Source organism: Larus michahellis, chromosome 6 (assembly GCF_964199755.1).
Source record: "Larus michahellis chromosome 6, bLarMic1.1, whole genome shotgun sequence".
In the NCBI taxonomy this organism is placed as follows: domain Eukaryota; kingdom Metazoa; phylum Chordata; class Aves; order Charadriiformes; family Laridae; genus Larus; species Larus michahellis.
Window position 1 is genome coordinate 50122081 of NC_133901.1, and position 20289 is coordinate 50142369.

General features: G+C 46.4%; 2 protein-coding genes across 9 annotated transcripts in view; one reads left to right on the plus strand and one right to left on the minus strand.

The window, feature by feature from the left end:
- The window catches only part of NDST2 (N-deacetylase and N-sulfotransferase 2), a 138672-nt gene extending 136655 nt beyond the window's left edge, over positions 1–2017 (plus strand). For all 7 annotated transcript variants that reach the window (XM_074592983.1, XM_074592981.1, XM_074592987.1 and 4 more), the window contains one exon: positions 121–2017. In XM_074592983.1, coding sequence (XP_074449084.1) covers positions 121–246 — 126 coding nt within the window. In that variant the 3' untranslated portion in view covers positions 247–2017. The remainder of the gene's footprint in view (positions 1–120) is intronic.
- A 1172-nt stretch (positions 2018–3189) lies between these two features.
- ZSWIM8 (zinc finger SWIM-type containing 8) overlaps positions 3190–20289 on the minus strand; it is a 73219-nt gene continuing 56119 nt past the window's right edge. The window contains exons 18-26 of one of the 2 annotated variants that reach the window (XM_074592979.1): positions 19869–20091; positions 19379–19668; positions 18393–18616; positions 17606–18088; positions 16826–16994; positions 14324–14497; positions 12785–12904; positions 11610–11788; positions 3190–10338 (exon numbers count right to left, since the gene is read on the minus strand). In XM_074592979.1, coding sequence (XP_074449080.1) covers positions 10135–10338; positions 11610–11788; positions 12785–12904; positions 14324–14497; positions 16826–16994; positions 17606–18088; positions 18393–18616; positions 19379–19668; positions 19869–20091 — 2066 coding nt within the window. In that variant the 3' untranslated portion in view covers positions 3190–10134. The remainder of the gene's footprint in view (positions 10339–11609; positions 11789–12784; positions 12905–14323; positions 14498–16825; positions 16995–17605; positions 18089–18392; positions 18617–19378; positions 19669–19868; positions 20092–20289) is intronic. The other variant, XM_074592980.1, reaches the window with a different exon arrangement.

The window sequence follows — 20289 nt, forward strand, 5'->3', positions numbered from 1 at the left end:
AGAAACATCCCAGCAAACCAACCTGGATTTTCCTACCACCCATGTCCTAGATGACCTGTGGAACGTGTGTTGAGGGTAACATTTTCTTTCATGCTCATGTGATCTGTATTTTCCGCACAGTCACGGCTGTTCCTAAGAGACTTCTACCGGGAGCACAACATTGAATTATCCAAGCTGATGAACAGACTTGGGCAGCCCCTTCCAAGCTGGCTCCGAGAGGAACTGCAGAACTCCAGCTGGAGCTGAGAGGGACTCCCTTGCCCCCAGTGCCATTGGGATGTGTGGTGCTCCAACGCGTGCTGTGATGCCATCTCTTGTCAAGCCAAAACAACTGGACAAATGAGCAGGAGCAGAGAATGTGCATGTGGAGCCTTTCCCCACCGATAGGAAGGGCTGCTGCCTCTGACACTGCCCTGGGGCCTGGAGCGCAAGTCACATTCTTGAGTATTAATGGTGTGTTACACGTCGACTTTTACTTACGGGAAGGATTTGGAATGCCTGGCCTACTTTGAGCAGGGGAGAGAGCACAGTTAACACTTTATGTTTAAATTACTCTTCTCAGTATATGTAACAGGCCCTAGCTGGAGGGTTACTGTGTTACTCCTCTGCGTCCAGAAGTATAGACAGGCGGTGAGCTAGCGGTGAGCTATTGAGCCCACTGCTGAGGGTAGAGCAGCAGCTTAATAAAAGGGGAATCTAGTCCAGTGAACCCCAGCTTTTATCCAGGAGTGTATTTGGCACCAGCAAGGTACAAGAAAGCCTTGTTCCTCCCCATGCAGAGTACACTGGCCATAATCATTACTTACAGTGCCACTGTGTGTGGCTGTTGGGGACTGCACCTTGGAGACAGATGTAATAGACATGATTGTCTCTCCTTATCTGCAGCATTGTTGGTGTGAGACAACGTCCACTGACTTCGGCCAATGGGCAGTGGGAGATGAGGCAAAGCTACAACTACTGCCACACAGAATTGATTTGTTATCTTAGGGAAAAGGTTGCCATACGTGGCAACAAGGCAAGTATTTCTCTGCAGGGACTTCAGAGACTTCAAAAGATAACCAAGGAGCAGTATGTCCCCTTAGAGCACTTTGGAGGCATGTGTTAGTGCAGCACAGCAGCAGCTGGGGGAAGCAAAGCTCAGGTATTGTAATATCAGGCTGATACTCAGTTCCCCATCTCTGATCAGCTTACAAAAAAAAAAAAAAGTTTTCTCTTCCCAACAGCTCTAGGGCCCCTACCACATATGCTGATAGCTGGCACCTGTTTTAATCCCCTTGCAGTCCAACAATCCAAGGAGAAAAGCAAAACAACAGTTAAAAGTAAGTATTGTTCAGATACAAAGGGAAGGCTTAGAGTTAGAAGTGGTTTCCTATGTCAAAAAGGGGCGGTTCGGTTTACTTCTGCACACAGGCAAGTACTCAGGTGCTTTGCCTCCTCCTGCAGTTGCTGGATAATTACTCTCAGAAGAAATCCTCCATCACGGTTGTACGTGTTTTCTGTCACTGAGCCATGGGCTTCTGGAGTTGTGTGGGCCATCATTGCTCCCTCCCAGGCAAAGATGGTCCTTGGAGATTGCCGCAGTTCCAGAGAACAGCAGGGCAGGATCCATATGAACACAGAGTATGGAAACTTCCACAACTGTCATGAGCTCCTTTTCTCCTATCCAGAGAGAAGTTGCTTCAACCAAGCTTTTCCATTGAGCCTTAGGTATTGTGTATTTCTGAATGAATGGTGCGTTTACCGTTGTATGTAAATGTATATAGTATGCAATATAGTATTTTATTTCATGTGCCCTTGGAAAGGGTTATTTTGTGCAGCCAAAAAAAGGACAGAAAGACTAGAAACCCCTCTCTCGCTCCTGTTAGAGAGAAGAGCCCGACTTCCTGCACTGGATTCATGTATAGCATCATTCACATTGAATGATAAATTCTTGGCTCTCGAAGCTGAGCACAAGTGTCTGAATAAAGGCTAGAAGTAGTAGTAAGTGGATTCAATAAATGTACTACTTATTTTTCTTCTTTGTGATGATTTGGAGTGATGTCACAGACCCTAAGCTGGTAGAAGTGTAAGAAAAACTGAAAAACCTACTCCAGGCCTTACAGCTGATATTTGGGAGGGCAACCGAGGCGTTTTAAGTTATATTTATAACAACACAGAAATGGTGTCCTAAAGCTTCTTTTTCTGCAAGTGCAGCTCCAGGTTTGCAGAGGCTGGCATGGCACACAACCTAGAGACTCGTTCTTACTGGTTTGCACTAGTGATGACTTTTGGCCATCGCTGGCTCCCTGCTGCGCGCTGCACCAGAGCTTTGCTGTGCACCTCCTGTCCGGGTGTGCCCCAGCACAGGGCCTGGGGCAGCAGCACATGCACCGACCTACAGGAACGAGCAACCTTTCATTGAACTGGAAGCAAAGTATCATTTAAATAGTCACAGTTGTGACAGCATTATAAAACGGCCTTACAACTCGCATGTCACCAAGCATTTCACCAATTAACAGAACAGCGGCAGAGCAGCTATTTTTACATGCTGCCACGGGAGGAGGATCCCAGGACCAACCCTACTGATGCTCCATTAGACACAGTTTCCTGTGTTTAAGCCTTTACAAGTTGTCACACAGTTACTTCATGCTTTACCTCCGACTATGGTACATCTTTGAGGAGATGGATTTAAACATTAAAAAATAACCAAGGTACCGGGAATAAATGGTGGGAGGGGCTCACTAAATGTCGGGGTTGGTTGACCAGCAGTATTCTTTCACTCAAGGCAGCAAAGGGCAGCAGCGGTGTGTTCTCATTATATGTTCTTTCCCTCTCCCCGATTGCTTCAGTTCTATGCTATGCTAATTCTTACTGCTTATGCTAATGGCAAACAAGTCACCCGTTGTGGTCAGATCCAAATGTGGGCTGTCCTTACCCGATCTACTGATGAAGAGTCATTTTCAAATCTCGTACTTCCCTCTGACAGCACAGTGCTGCAGAAGCTCTGTGATACCAAAAAGCCAACAAAAACATCTTTTCTGGTGAGCTACACTGGTTACTATGTACTGACCCATTACACACACCCTCAAACTTCATTTTAATAGTGGAAATAAACCTCAACTTCCCACCTCACTGTTTAGTAACAGAACTTCATGGTAAGTAAGAACTTCTAAGACAAGGAAAACAGTGAGCATAAAACACTACATGAAATTTTGTTTCGTAATGTATTAAGAGTGCTTCTTTTAGTCTGATGCATAGGAAACCAATACATTTAAAAAAGTGTAATTTGACCCACATAACATAAAGGCACGTGACTGTAACAGGAACAGTAGACAGGTCACATCACTCCAGAACGGGAAGGGTGCACAAAAGGTGAGAATTGGCAAAACAAACAGTAAGAAACAACCTTTTTTTTTTTTTTTTTTTAAGAAAGCTATCAGAGCGTGTATATAAAAAAAAAAATATACACACACATACACCCCAACCTCAGAAGACAAAGCTCAGCATACGAAGCTGGAACTTCTACTCACACACCCCCTCTGGAATTCAATCAGGAAGATACTTAAAGGCAGGCTTGCTACCTCTTTCTGCGAGGTACAGGAAATGCTGGTACAAGTCTCAACTATAGGGTAAAGACCTTTTAATGGAACTGGGAGAAGTTCTCTGTAGCTGGGGGCATGTATCAATCAACTCAACTCTACATAAAAATCTGATCACTGAAAACTGCAGTTTTCACTTGATGACAGCACTGCAAAGGCACATATTCCTGGCATAAGCCTGCAGCTCCTGGAAGTCAGACTGACACATGAGAGTCTGGCTATATGAAGCTAACAAGCAACTCGAGCAAACTCATCCTCTTGTTTTTCAGCCCTCATGCTCACATGGTAAGAGAATCCTTTGATTCCTTGCTGGTCATTTTGCTGTATCAATAGCACATGGCAAGAAAAGCAATGACAAACTGGCCTGACCATGCCAAGTGAACCTGAAGCAGTTGTTCATCCCCCTTGCTGAGCAAGACACCACCACACTGGCATCTAACAAACATACACGCAAGTGTTTCTAGCAGGCTGCCTCAAACAGGAATAAAATCTCCCATCACACAGTAGGACACGGATTGAGCACTGGTACCTCCTCTCCAGTTATCAGGGCTTTACCTACAGTTTGTTTCTTTCTGCTTTTTCTTAAAGGCTTGGGGAGGGGGTTAAAAAAAAAAAAAAAAAGGAGTACACCAAGCCTTGTTAAGATTGGGAACTAACACTCACCTCTGAGTAACAGTTTGCAAGCTGTTTTTGCTACAAACAAGAGTACTCCTGACCCTCTTGTCTCCACTACTCATGAGAACTGTCTAGAAATAATCTATTAATCAATGTATTTTTGGCTTTAAAGAATGGTTTTCTTCCAAGACATGATTCCTCCCCATTCTTATCTATATCATCTTGCCGACTCTCCGGTCTCTCCAAAATGCTTGTAAACCAGCCTGTCCACAATGGTGACACTGCCCCGGCACTCTGAAACCCAGCTCTCCTTTACGTCACTTATGGTAACAGAGAATCCCAAACCAGGCTGGCCTCCGGACCTCCAAAGTCAAATCGCTGGAAAAGGTGCATTTTGGGACTTCTTAGAACACCAACGTGTTGACACCAAGGCCCTGCACAACAGCTGCCCTTGAAGCCCCAAACTTCCTGACTGAGAAGTGCTCCCGGCTGACTTCAATAAGGCAAAGTAAAGTAAAGCACAACATGGCAAGAACCTGTGCAGCCCCCAGCCCCTGTTCATAGTGCAGACCACGTACATACACTAGATAATAGCCTTTTAATGCATTTCCAGCATTTTACCCTTACAGCTTGCATCCCCTTTATGACACTGAAGTACTGGTGCAGTCCAGCCTGTGCAGCACCAAGGAGTTGTGAATGCTGGAACTGTGAACAGGCAACACCAACAAGAAAGAAAAAAAAGAAAAAAAACAAAAAAAAAGTCCCTTGCTTACAGAGCAGTCACTGTCTTTATAGCAACAAGAACCACTCTACAGCAGTGAAGTTACCATCGGCCAGCACACACGGCTTGTATTTGGACCTTACCCCGAAAGAAAGCATTAACTAGTCGTAGGCTGAAATGGAACCCTTAGCACAGCACCGCCCCACGCTGCAGCACCAGCTTTCACAGGTTAATACCACTCTTGCACAGGTGCCTCCACCCCCCTGTCCCAAGTGCAAGTACCCTTCCAATATGAAATGGGCAGCAGAAATAAGTTCAAAAGTCACATTTGAATTCAGCTGGGGCACGGGGGAGGGAAGGGATAGTTAAAGGGGACATAGTTAAAAAGAAAAAGCCAACCTACAATTAAAGATCCTCCTTACCCTAATCATGTCAACTGGCACTTAAATTCAGGCACAGAAAGAAAAAACACACAATATTCTAAATAAACTGTAGTTGAGAGCCAACCCCCGCATCAGCAGGGCTTAAAAGCAAAGGCGTACAACAGTCGTGCTCATCAACAACTGCTGAGGGGCCTCATGGCCCAACCTGCCCTTTCACTTTTATTTAGTTTTAAAAAAAAATGCCATCAGTAACAGACCAAGCAAACTGCTCTGGTTTGGTACGCTCACTCCCTGGGTCCATCCTGGATAATTCATATTAATAACCCACCTTTGTCTTAATGTCTAGGTAAGAAAAAATACAATTTTCCCAACTCTTACAGAAACCAAATTCAAATTTTTGTCATGTTACAGCTGACTGACTGATAGCAGGAGTGATGGTGACCTTCATGGTTATGGCCTTTGCTTACTCCATTTCCCTTGACTGGGTTTTGCAAGGCTGCTCAGTGCACTCTAGCACCGTGTAGCAGCAGCCAAGGTAGTTCTAAATAAACTGGGAAAGTAAAAAAACTGTATTCTGCACCAAAATACAACAGTGCTGGGCTTGATAAAAAAAAAAAACAAACCCACACAAAGTATTTAAAAACAATTTAGGTTCAACAGCTCCCCAAGAGGATATTTCTCAATGGGTTCTCAGAGAAGGAAAAATAAATATCCCAAATAAATATTAACGACAGCAAACAAAACTAGACAGAAACACACTTTTCAGCTAACTCCAGCCGTACCTGTTGCCAGGCAAGGTTCTCCATCAGATGACAACTCCAGCTCAGCTTGTTCATGGGCTGTAAAGACACTGAAGCCCAAATGCAAGTAGTGTTCTGCTAACTCATGTTCCTGGAAAGTGCTTCCAAAGGAAAACTTTCACAGGCAGGAAAGATGGTTGTAGGTGAACGTGCAGAGAGGGAGGGAGAGCCGGCCCTCTTGGAGGCCAGCATACCTGATCTACACAGAAAAAGGGCACCTGCAGCACAAGATGCGTTCCAAGGAATGAAGCTTGCAATGACTCAAACCTTTATTTTATCCATTCCGCAAGAACAAAAGTTACACCATTGCTACCAACAAGCCAAATACTCAAAAGTCCAGCTGCAAGCTTGGCATCTTGTCTTCTACCAAATACACTAAACCCAAGATTTTACCCCTACAGTCTCAGAACTATGCAGAGATCAATAGGTTAAGTTCTAGAAATGCTGCTGTCTCAGACAGATAGAGGGCAAGAGTGCAGAGATGAAGGGTAAAGACACTACATGGCCACTCAATAATGTCCTCGGGGAAGCGAGGGGGCACTTACGCTTACCCAGCTAACCCACAGTATTCCAGTACTTCACCTTTATCATCTCACACCCTCTCCTTTCCATTTTCGGATGTATGGCCCCCACTATGGGTGTGTATATAGCTCTCTCTCAAATGAGACACAGAGGGAATGTCCATCTTTAAGAAGATGCTTCCAAGTATCCACAGCAGCACCATCTGCTATCATCTGCATGTACTGATCCTCAGACAGAGCATCAAAACGCACATCTGCCACGCCAGACTGTTCAGCTAAAGTACCCACGATACTTCAAATGCAGACAGTGGGTTAATCCAGAGTGCAAGGCTGCCCTTAGCACACTGCCCTCACCAGGACTATTAAACAGTTCAATCTTCAGCACTAGCAGGACAGTGCAAACCAGCCTACAGGTATCTTGCAGCAACGTCATCAGCCACTTCTCAGTTGGTTTCATCTGCACCTGCACAAATCTGACTTCTCCAACTCCCTGATGGAGCTGTTATTTCCAGAGACACCAACACCTAAAGGGGAAACTCTTAATTCCTATGGTCACAAGGGCAAATAAATCTGGCAAGTGGAAGCAAGTCACTGAACAGAGGACACAGGAAGAAGTATAGTCTAAAAACTTCATTCATCTTACCTTTAAGGAACGGACAGTGCGTTAGACGTCACCAAACGTGGCAATAACCCACTGCAAGGTCTCACATCACAGAATTTCATCTCTCTTCATGCAAGTGGAGGCCGGGCCCTATCCAGGCACAAATCTGTTCTCACTAAGCCTTCCCGTCCTTGGTCAGATATATTTCCATGAGATATGGCTCAGGAGCAGATGCTGAGATCCAGGACTGAAGGGGTGTTCTGTCAGACCTGGACAAATGACTATGCAGCACCTCCCCACAGCTCCCATCTCTCTCTGCTCACTCTGTGGAATTTTTTTCAGAGAAAGACTGGAAACTTCTGAAACTACTGATCTGTGCCTCATGCCACTGAGCTGCTTGTTGAGTCAATGTCTGCCTGAGGTGAGATTCCCCGGCTCTTCTGCTGTTTGGGCTCCGCAGCTGCTGGAAGACAAATCTGACAGGGTCTGTCACATGGAATCGCAATCTGTATGAGGACTAGAGTGGGTAAAATAACCAGAGAATGTTTTGAGCACAGTGAAATATAATGGGCATTGTGATTTCTTTTCTTTTATGGTCTTTACGGGGACTACACAGAATGCAAGCAAGTACACGTCCAGATAAAGTCTGTTCTAATCTCACGGTAAGCAGCTCCACTGTATTTCCTTAAACCAAAGATACTGGTGACAGTGCTCTCATGCTCCTGGTGTTTTTTAATTATAATAGTCTGAAAACCTGCCTGCTCAGGGTCTAAGTGTAGTCTTCTAATAGATATTGCAGATAAGGCTCTGACATTTCATTTCCCTATTCAGTCCAAAGCCTCAATGCAGTAACAGTCACTTCTGCTCCTGATATTTAACACATTCAGCTCTTTTGTCTATTTCCCTTCTGCATCTTTCCTTCTAAAAGACGCTCCCTTCTCTTCCCCTAATTTTCCCCTCTAAGCAGTAGAAAGGAAAAGATCAGACTTTATTAGAAAACTCATTTTCTCCAAACTCCTTTCCCAGTTCTGAACACGCAAGAACCAGAAACCCAGACTTCCCAGAGATCAGACCATGCTCTCCAGTCAAATCCAGTTTTGCCCAGTAGCAGGCAGCTCATAATCTTACACATTCTTACAAACATCAGCATTTATAACTAGCATGTAACTAGACACCTCATGGAGGAACACAAGGGCCTGTAAGGAGATATTTAAATAGTTACAGTTGCACAACCAGAAGTAGAGGAACCTCAACCACATTCTCTGGCCTGCACAGTACACAACGTCAAACCAAAGGAGCCTCTTCATCTGTTTTGCCCTACGCCTATGAGGTTGTTTCTTTTTTAAGAGTATCATTGAAAATAACAATCAGGCACACATTTCTAGCTTGCAGAAATTAAAAGCTCCCCATTGTCGTTGGCTAAACCCAAGTAAGATGCAAAATACACTACTGAGAAATTGGATTCTTAACATCGATCAATCATCTGACTTCCAGTTTTAAAAGCACTGAAATTTATGTGCTTGTACACTTACAAATGGCAATAGCCTTTTAAATTTCCTTGGAGTAAAAATAAAATCTTTCTAAAATTAATTTTCTGCAATGGTGTCCCTGTTGAGTATCTCGCATAGTCCAGCGAACATCTCTCTAAGCGCATGGGAGCAGACCACTAGCCTTCTTTAACAATTACATCAAGGGTGAGCAGCTACTGTTTTGCACAATACCTTGGGAATACACAGCTCTGCATTACCACACGATATCACTGATGTCAAGACCAGAAAAGGAACCTGGTGGCTGGCAGAAGTGTAGGCAGAACATGACAGGCTCACCACCAACTCCCCTGACACCCATCAACGACCTAGTCCACACGTACCTCAGCCTCTGCAGAGGCACACCATTCTCAGAGCAGTACCGGCTGAGAAACCTTTGGCTCACAGCTTGCGTAAAAGCTCAGCCACCTGCCCTGTGCTGGACTGCCGTTCCCCAAGGCAGGCCAGCTGTCCAACAGGGCTCCCAGGATCTCCCAGTGACACACAGCTGGCCAGCTCCATTGGACTGTCGACATCATAGCAGAGAGAAGAGAGAGTCAGTCTAAGAAAACGAGTGTTTAATCAGGAAACGAGAAGAGACAAGGGATAAGAAACTGATTACAGGAGAGTAATACCCCAACCAAAAGAAACACGATTGTACAACTTGGAACGACCAGGATCAAAACATCCTATGAGCCAGCAGTACCCAGCGAGGGATGCTCCTGAGAAAGAGCCCGAGCACTTCTGGCAGTCTCCAAGTAGCTCAGCACAGTCATGGACTCTGACTGCCCAAGCCACAGCCTCTGTCCTCAGCAGCTGCTGCAGAAAGCCACAGAGGTGGCCCTGGCTCTGCTACTCCAGTCTCAGCTTCTCTCAGCAGGAGGTGCTGAAAGGCATGGAGGGAGTGCTGGCTGTGCACAGCAGTCCCAGCCTCTCCCGACAGGAGATGGTGTGTGCAGTAAGAGAAGCCCATACAAAAAAAAAAAAAAAAGTTTACATATTTATAAATGCCAAAATAAATATTTAAGACAGAATCCCCCACCCCTCTAACACGTGCGTAATTACACTGCAAATTGCTCGCAGGACAGCCTCCAGGGGCTCAGGGAAAAAAGCGGTGACTACACCACAGGGCAGCCAGCTCAACTTCCTTCTCGTTTCCTGATGCTTCTGAAGCCTGCAGCCCACTGGGAAGGAGGAGGAAGAGCGAGCAAAGCAGAGCGCCAACACGCAACAGTGCTGGAGAGGAATGTCATGTTATAAATACATCAGATCAGTGGTTTCCAACGAGTTAAAACTAAAATAAAAAAGACACCAGAAGGAAGGATGGTGTAAATGGTACTACAGCTATGAGGGGCAAAGGGTTGTGTGTCCATGGAGCTCCACCTGCTGTCACGGCGAGAAGGTGGTCATTTCCAGAGAGACCCTTTGCCACAGCTCCTTTGTCTGCTTGCTGCGCTTTAGGTTCTGAAGAATATCATTAAACTGCATCATGCCCATGGGAGTCAGGCAGAAGGCGCTTCTGGCGCTGCGGATGGCATTCACAAAGTCATCATAGTCAGCTGGAGTGAGATGGATCAGCCGATGATGGATGTACTGGATGAGAACAGGGAAAGAGCCATAAGGTATTTGCTCAGCACCCTCATGCTGGTGACACTCAGAGGAGGACTCAGGAGCTCCCAGAGCAATAAGCCACATGATCCTGTTACCCCACAAGAGGTCCCAAGACTCAGAGGTTCTGACAGAGGAGAGCTAGCTCAAAAGACAGCAGTGTTGTATCTTACATCCTCACATGGCCAAGGTGAGTGTCCCCTCAGAGCACCAAAATGCACCACACAGCATCAGCAGGTGTCCTCTCCCTCATGAGCACCAAATTGGGCCATAGTACAGTGCAAAAGGGCCAGATAACGTGGAACCCCACCACCCACCAACATCTAACCCTCATGTCATTCATTCTGCAGGCTATACATGGTGACCCAACATGTTCACTGGACATTTCCTTTGCTAAGGGGTATGGAAGGAGTAAGGCTTACACTAAGTAGCTACAAAATGTCTCTAGGCTTAACACTGTCACTTCTAGCAGCTTCTCAATTAAGGCCCCAAAACTGCAGGTCCAGCTTTTGAGAAATCTGTTTCCCCAATGTAATTCAGAAAAAGACTTCAAGTGAAGAAGCTGTCATTTCTCCAAAATATCATCTAGGTGGTAGGACAGCTAATCCAACCTGGACAGTATGCCTACAGAATCACCCTTCTCTATTCAAGAGAAGTAGGTACATGTGAGGTGTTCTGTTTACACTGTTTAAGGAAGAGGCAGCTCTGTTATTCCAGCTGCCTCACTGAAACACACTTGTCCTGGTCTCAATAAATCCTGAGAGATCTCATCCGTACTGGTAGCTGGCCAAGCCACTTCCACTATTAGCGCTAGCACTGGCACACTAAACAGCCATGACAGGGCTTCATGATGAGGGGAAGATGGGCTACAAACAAGGAAAGAAAAAAAAAAAAAAAAAGACAGGCTAGGAAGAGAAGTGGACAGGGGGCCTGAAAACATAGCAAAGAAAAAGTACAGAAGTTAAAAGGCACAGGCAGCATTTGGAGAGACGAAGAAAGTGGACAGGGAACGGAGAACCGCTCCCTCCTGGTGAGCACAGCAGGTGAGAGGCCTTGGAAGAAGCAGTACAATGATGCAGCCTCTCCATACAGGCAAGTGATGCCTGTTCTAGTCCCTGCTGAGGGAGAGGGATGCATCAGGCAACGGACGAGTTCAGCTACCAGTACCCGAGGTCCTGTCCCCTCTGCACACACATGCACAGGAGGCAGTACCTGCAAGGCAGCTTTGGCAGGCAGGAAGACAGGCCCCATGTTACCTGTATGTAGGCCTGCTGGCACCTCTGCACCAGCTGGTGGAAGGCTGGGGTGCGCAGGTGGTTGTGCACGTGGGCAGGGTTGAGCCTCTGGAGAGCTTCCATGATGATCTCCTGGAGCACAAAAGGGCTCAGCACCCCCTTGGCTGCACCAACGCAAAACTGATGCACGTAGTTTACACCTGCACAGGAAGGAGAAGTCAGAACAACAGTGTTAAGGTAACAGAAACACAAGAAATCAGGTAATTCCCAGCAAGAACCTGGATTTGGAGCACCTTCTCCTCAGTGTAATGTATCCTCCAGCAGGCTTAGGGGAGACACTCTAGCAAACTCATGGGGACAAGAGATCATTCTGATACATCCATCAGGTCTGAGTAGAGGCCAGGTACCACCTCAGTCACTGATATTCCCAGTTCACCTGTCTTTAAAGGGGATATGAAAGAAAACTGATATGCAAGGTAACTAGAGATGCAAGGATACACCACATCTCCTCCCAATGCTTCTTGCCTCCCCATCTAGGAAGCACCTAGATGCTCCAGCACTCAGGCCTCAGGGAGCCTGGAGAGACAGTCAAGCTTCCCTACTGCTGCCTACAGTGGAGCTCCCCCAGCAGCAGCAGGAGAAGCCATGCCGCTAGACAGGCTGTTCATAGAGGTTGGTTGGTGGTTTGTTGGGTTTTTTTGGTGTTTTTTTTTTTAAGTTCTTACTGCTGATGAAAGAATTAAAAAAATGAACTGACAAAAAAGTTCCAAGAGCAAAGTGGAAGTAAAAACAAAATCAAAAACACTCAAACAATTGGTGGTTTGAGCACCTATTGCTATAAAAGGTCTTCACAGAAGGTATAAATATACATAAGAAAGAGGAATACCTACAAGATAGTGGAAACAGAAAAGAAAAAAGTTGTTGTTATAGAATGGAAGAGATACAAGTTCTGAGCCCTGTCCAACCCCATGCACTTCATCCAGTGCTTCAAAATTCAACAGCATGCCTACAGAACCCAGAAATGGGACAACTGCCTGGATGAAAGAGCAGCAGGGATCTTCTGAAACATTCTCAGAAATGGGACCAGATATCAGGCTCACCCAATCTTTGAAGTTTCACTCTTTGAAGAGCTTTTTCCCACCATGGTCCAAATCCCAGCAAGTGGATTTCTGCTGAAGTACTGCTCTGAGCCTTACCTAACTTCGCAGCTAACCCAAGGAGCCATTTTACATCCTCCGTGTAGGGTGGGCTACGGGAGAAGTTGTTGGGATGGTCGTTGTGAGCTCTTCGGCCAAGCATCTCCAGAGCCAGCATCCCTGTGAGAAAGGGGCAGCCAGAGTCAAGCAGCACTTCTGCCCAGTAAGACTTACTCTAGCACTTCTCTCACTGCAACACAACCTGACTGGCCTGTCCTTCAGCAGCAGAAAATTCCCTAGCTGCAAAGAGTCCAGAGAGACACAAAAGTCCCATCGTGGAGCCTGTCACCACAGGAAGTATCTGCAAGAACATCTGGATCTGCTGCTCCAGGCTGGGAAATCTGCACAGCCATCACACCTGACTAGAGCTGCAGAAAGACACTCCACTGGCACCTACAGTAGGGTCAAGCAGATAGCCCCACAGGCTACTCTACAAGAGGTGTCCTGGAAGCAATGCATTTGCTCCAAATTTTGCAGCAGAGAAGTTACCCACATCAACCTACTCAGCTGCAGGACAACAGGCCAACACTGAGCTGCAGTATTGCCAATCTGCAAACATTTCACTTATTCCACTACAGTTCTTCACGCAAATCCTCCCATTTAAAAAGTTTTAAAATACCAACTGGCACTATGTCTTGATCTTCCAAACCCGCTTCCCCCACATCCTTCTCTGTCACTCAGGCTATTAACTCCTTTCTTGGCTTACTGCTGCTATGTTTCCAATGACATCTGCACCCCTTTCTGGTTAACAAGTACTTTCTTCTCTAGCTTTCAACAAAAAACCCATAAGCAACCGCCAGATAGCCTTCCTTCCATTTTCTTGCTGTTTCTCTTCATTTGCTGCCCTGGGCTGGCTTTACTTATCTTAGAGGCTCTCTTCTCCCTCCCCAGGTATCCACTGGGTTGGACCATGACTATGTGCAAGTAGCTTACTGCAACCTAAGCTCAATGACAAACCCCAAGATTGATATCCTTGTACCGATAGTAATTCAGGCAGTGACTCTTATTTCCTCGTAACCAGACTGGGAAAAGAATTCTAATTACATACCCATTTTCCACAAAACGTAAATTGTCTCCATGTCAATCTTCAACAACCTAGCTAGAGAGGCAGAGCACACATCCATCCACCCGTGCCTCTGAAGACTCAGCTAGTATATTAGTAAAGTAGAGGTGTGCTCCACAAGCAGCAGGAGCTGAACTCCATTTTTTCACATAGTCACAAATTACACAACCACATCCTCAGAGCCCTATCCAGACTCCTCTGCATGCATCTGCTGAAAGGCAAGAGTCTTCCCAGCTCTAACCCACTTGCCTTTCTCTTCTACTCTGATGGCTCTCAGCAGCAACAGTTCAATCTTCTATTGCTTTGTCTCCATTTCTAGCCTCCACATATGATCATGAACTGGCTTTCCCCATGTAACTAATATGCCATCACCCCCAATAGGTGCAGTAGCAAATTTCCAAAGGATAGTGAAAACCTGCAGCCCTGCCCTGAATCCCTCTCAAGGGGGCTATAGAAACCCACTTGGCCATCCTTACCAACTCGGTATGCGGAGTGGAGGTAGTGCAGACCCTGGGGGCTCACAGGCTGACTGTGCTGCTCATCCTCGGCAGGAAAACCCCCTGTAACAAGGGAGTTGGGCTGTGAGGACAGAGTTGTCAAGGAAGCCCCCTGAATCGCTGGGAACGTTGATCCTGCATGGACACTTCCTACTGAAGAGAGCAAAACAGCAGCATTAGGACCCACCACCAGGCTAAAAGAAGGTTTACTTGGGCCACCATCTCCCTCACCTGACCGCCCCCTGCCAATGTAGTGTTCTGTTCCCCTAAACAGAACAATACAGCAGCCAAAACCCACAGACTTATAACTGAAATACAGTGGGCTAGGAATATCTCTCTTTTGTTAGCAAGCAGGGCCTGAAGGGGGTCAGTTACATGGTTGTCCATCTCTTTTGCATGAACATGCACATCATCCATGTTTTACATGTAAATACATGTGTTGACTCAAAGGTCTTTGCTATTATTAAATGACATGTGTGCTCCTGATTTCTTGTCCAAGGAAACAAGCACGTACATGTCTAGACCTGATGAGAAACTGCTGAGGAAAATCATTGAGCAGGAACAGTATTAAGTCACTCAAAGATCAAGTCCAGCATTGTGAGGTTCCTCCACTTCTGCTGTGAGACAGCTATGACATCCAGCTACCATGCGGGAAGAGTGTTTCTGGAGGCTAGCCTCCAATCCATCCTTGGAAAGAACGGCCATTGCATACGCTGATGGTGTGTACCAATAGTAAAACCAGCAAGGAAACTTGAGAAGCTCTGTCACCTTCAGACACTTAACCAGCATGGGCAAAATCAAGGGAAATCACAGGAAAATCCATTACATTGTACCACCTGAACTTTTACAGACAGCAGCTAACACTGAGCCAGTAAGCTGTACTCTGACAAGGGATGCAAGTTTATCTAACTTTCCCTCTCGAGAAAGGTACAACAAGGAAAAAGCAAGGTTTGCTTAAGAATTCCAGAGCAGAGATGCCATCAGGTGTGTGTGCATTGTTATCCTTATTTCACAGCTTCTCTGTGGTGCTACTACACCAGCTTGGGCAATGCTCCAAGTTATGATTTCTCCTCTTCCCCTGCCACCTCCAATATTTTAAAAAAAATTTTACTAGTGAATAGCTGAATACCTGAGAACAATGTGCCTCCCAGGAAAGATCTGTCTGACCTCCTCAACCAAGCAGACAAGCTGTGCCAAACAACCCAAAAGCGGGGCAAAATCTATGCTGCATTTGAAGTCTGGCCAAGGAGAATAACCCGTAAGAATGAGCTGAATTGTTGCCAGAGCTCAAGCATCACCACATGACTACATACTCCAGGAACAGTGAAACAGTATTTTAAGAACTGTAAGCAGAAGGTTATGCAAGCCATAAACAATGGCAACTGGAAAGGGTGGGGTTGTTTTTTCCTTTCATTATTTTAAGTGCTGTAGGATGAGTTAGCAATTCTGGAAGATCCATAACTCTTTGGAGGAGTACAGAAATGGTTTCTCACAACTGTATCAGCCAAGGACTAAGGCTATCAGCAAAGGATGCTCTTCAGATCCTGAGGCCTTCAGGACTATTCTACTTGCCTTTGTGGTGGTTTTGTCATCAAAATGCAAGATAAAAATAACTGAAAAGATTCTCCTGATAAACTGGACATGATGGAGGCCAACATAGCTCTTAAGTGTTTTCCCACATACCAGTCTTCCAGCACCTGGTGAGTTGCAAAGCACTGATAAGTGAATGTACAAATAGGCAAATATTACAGCTTCTCTAGTAAGGGGATAATAGAGCCTGGGTCAACCGTGAACCGCTGGTGCAAAAACCCCATGGCAATGAGAGCATGTCCACAATTCAGTCAACATCTGTTATTCCAGCGCTGCGCACTACTTGATGGGTCTTCACCACCACTCTAGCCCCAACACAACATGTGAGCAAACATTCAGGCTGCCATTGACATGATCTTGCCATAACATGTCCTCCATACAGAGGTTCCACATTTCGGGTACCAGCTGCTTCCAATCACTTCAGGCAGGAAAGACATCTATTAGTGCCAATGTAGCAGAAGTCTGCCTGCTGCCTGCTGCCCGCTTCCCGCACTCCCTATCCATCTGACCCAAAGGAACCACAAGAGCCTGCTCAACATCATCTATGCTCACCTTACCCAAAGGAGAGGGGGAATAAAGCCCTAATAAGTTAAAGGTCAGAAAGGCCAGCAGGGCTTCAAACACACTTTAGTCTGAGAGGCCAAAATAATCTCATACTGGAAAATTAGCTAAACAGAAATTAAAGCTCCACTAGCTGAATCAGGCCCAACTATGAACCCCAGTACCCCGAGCATGCATATCTTCAGGATGGAGTGGATTTGGCCACGACCTTTCAGTCCAAGAACGCTGGTCCCACTTGTGGTCCATAAGGAGCAGGACTTCACTGTGTTACTGGTAGGAGGTACAGTAAATAAACCTATGCTATACACAGCCCAGAGCTGTAACACTTACTCGCTACATTGGAAGACAGTGATAGTCCTGTCTCACTGTGATAGGGATGCACCGCGATCTGCGTCATGGATGGGACCGGCACACCAGGGAATGACACTGCTGTAGCTGCCAATGATGGTGTGGTTACCGAATAAGGGTACTGTGCTCCTATGAATGCTGGATGGACACCCTAAAACAGAAAATAAATAACTGTCATGTCCACTTCATCTGACCGTTCAGAAGTAGTCCAAAACATGATGTCCCCACACAAACCCCAGAGCATGGGAAGTCCAATCTGACAGGGAGGAAGAAGCACAGGAAGAAGCAGCACAGAAACTACCTTGCACCACATGATCATTACATCTGCTTGCTCCTCCTCCTTTTAAAATCTAACCAGTTTGCAGAAAACCACTCCAAGAATTTTCAAAAATAGGCACAGGTTAAAATAACCTTCATTTGGTTTTCCCTCTGTAGTCTCTATCTAGTCTGCAAGCTCTCAGGATTACAAGCTTTCTGTCCAGTGCCTTCTGAGAAACTACAGAGCAGCAAGATTAAAAACTACTGACGTATTCTATTTTATATTCTCTTGAGATTTTACATGCACCCACAGAAGGCTCCTTGCAATGCAAAAGCTGAGATAGGGAGCCAAAGTAAGTATCACAAATTGGCAAGTAAGTGAAAGCAGAAGCTAGATTTCAGGCCATGGGAGGTTTGAGCCCCACGCCCTCCCCAGTCAGACGTACTCCCTCTGGAAGCAGCCACACAGCCTCCGTAAACAAACAAGGCACAGGCAAAGCTCACCTGCGGGTACGCTGAGCCAGGCACCGGGAAGACAGCTGGGCGCGGCATGTGCTGGATAGTGTGTCCAATATATTGGGGATTACAAGGGATGTGAGTCTGAAGGGTGGTGTAAGGGTGGAGGCCCTGCGTGTGTGTATGTGCCATTGCCGGCCCTGCCATTGTATGCTGCTGGTACATGGTCGACCCCACAGAGATCACCGGCATGACTGTCGCTGCCGCAGTCACCGCAGCTGCCACTGTTACAGTGGTTGGCTCAGAGGTCACCCGGTTGTCTGTCAACCCACGTGATGCTTCAGAGGCAGCTCGGGCACCACTGGCACTGCAGCCAGTGGCACCTTCTCTCTGGGCTGGGGTCCCACCAACAGTCTGTTCATAAAGCCAGTACCACTGGTGAGCTACTTCAAAGAGGACTTCTGGGTACACGCCACCTCCTTTGGCTGCCTCTTCTACTGCCATACAGGCCTTTTCCAGCATCAGATTGTCCTGGGGACAGTGAAAGAAAAGCAAAAGTGAAGAATGCAAAACCAGAAACAAAAGAAGGCAAAACTACAACATCAGAAAAGTATAAGGCACTCTAAAATTACTGATGTTATGGGGACCAGGTAGATCCCAACTAGGCAGAATAACCAAAGCTATTTGTAAAAACAAACAAACAAACAAACAAAAGATAAATCCACAGAACTGGGATTAAAGCTGTCCAGTAGCAGAGGAGCCAATCCCACAAGTAACAGCGTGACCTTGATGCTGGAAATCAGCTTGCACTAGCCAGCCCCCATGTGATGCTCACCTGTTCCTTACACTGCACCAGAGCCCTCTGGATCTCATTTGGGTTCAGGGCATGGGCATGGGGCAGGCAGCTGAGTGCCAGTTCAGCAGCTGCCCGCACCATGTTGGAGTCTCTGGCCCGTGAAGCTCTGTCTGCCAATGATGCCACTTCTGGGGGAGTCAGATGCCCGTCCCAACACTCCACCAAGATGTTCAAGGCTGCGCTACCAATCTCCATGGCCTGCCCTAAGAGTAAAAGAGAAGACTCTCACACCACTGTATGCCCAGCACAGTTCCAGTCAGCCTTCCCTCAACAGGAGGTGCACTCTTCACTTCCTTCAGGAGCAGCAACAGAGCCCAGTTGCTCCCCTTAGGCTTCAAGTCAAATTTAGGCTCTTATTCCCAAAACACAGGACAAGCAAGAGCCCTCAATAAGCAAGCAGTGAATGAGGGTACCATTATAAAATTTAAGCTCAAGATGCACTTGAGGCAGTGAGAGGAACTTGCTATAGCCGACTTTAGTACCCACAAACCACAGCCTGGACTGTTGCCTATTTCCACCATGTAAGGAAAACATGAATTTTCAAGGGTGTGTTTTTCAGGCTCTAGAAGCCACATGGATAGAAAGCAGTTAGTAGGGAAAACAGAGAGAGGAGGAAAGTGAAATACTGAACAAAGCCAAAGAGCATGTTCAAACTTGACAAATGTCTGTCTCTTCAGCAGACCCCCAAAGGAGAAGTTAAGATCAGTCTCTGTAAGAAATGGTCTATGACTCTGAAGACTGAAGCATGTTGCAGTTCAAACAAGAAGAAACAGGTGACAAGAGCTTTCCAGGCCCAAACAAGCACCACTGTGTAAAACCAGCGGTGCTCAGCTTGTACTGCCAGTTGTGCCAGCAGCTTACATGGCTACCACAGCACATCAGTATCACAAATTTTTGGCATAAGTTCACCTCCCTCCCCTCCTTCCTGCCCAAAAGCAAGCTTCCCAATAATGTTTTGCTATAACCTGTGATCCAAGAGACATGGGAGGAGTAAGTTCGAGACAGCCAGTTGGGAGACACAAAGTTGTGCAGCCCTAGTGCATACAGCCCAATCTCGAAGGCGCAGAGGTGAAGGTTGCGGTGTGGTCCCTGGTGCCCACCACTGGAGGAGGGGTGGGTGAAGATGGAGGTACTGCTATTTCCACCTGCTTTGATAAGGACTGTCTTGGCCAATTCAAAGTAGAAGTGAGCAGCTGCCTCTGAAGGCTGGTTTGGGACATGAGGAGCATGACTCTCCAATCGCCTCCCTTTATACCTAGAAGAAAAAGAGAGAGGAAGCTTTCAGATCGCAACAAGTACCCCAAGTTCACTAGCTGGAGTAGAGTTCCTGTTTTTAGGGTCCAGAAGAAACAAAACAAAGCAAACGCTCCCAGGGAAGTATTTCCTGATGCACACGTGCTAGTTCCATGACATCGGATCTAGAAGTTGCCTCTGTGCATTGGTATTACTCATTACCTTCCAACTTCCACAGTCTTTGCACGGGCTCCCCCACTGGCTCTCCTACTGCCACTGGATGAGGAAGATCCCAGCGAATCACTTGAAGAACTGCTGATGCTGTCACTGTCCTGTCCTCTGCCCCAGGATGTTGTTGCCCATCCCCCACGTAGTGGACGCCGACTGAGCGTAGGAGAACTGTCAGAGGTGGTTTCAGGAGCACTGCTGTCAATACTAGCCATGCCTACAACACCAGAACCAACACAGTAATGTCACCAGGGTTGGTAAAGGTAATGTCATATCACCTACAGTCCCAACTAAGATCAGTTGTGTCAGACAGCCTCAGAGCTGCCAGGCATTCCACTTTGCAAATTAAGAGAGATTAAATTAGTCAGTTGGCCACGGATATAAGTGTCATTTTACAGTTCTCAGATTAGAAAGT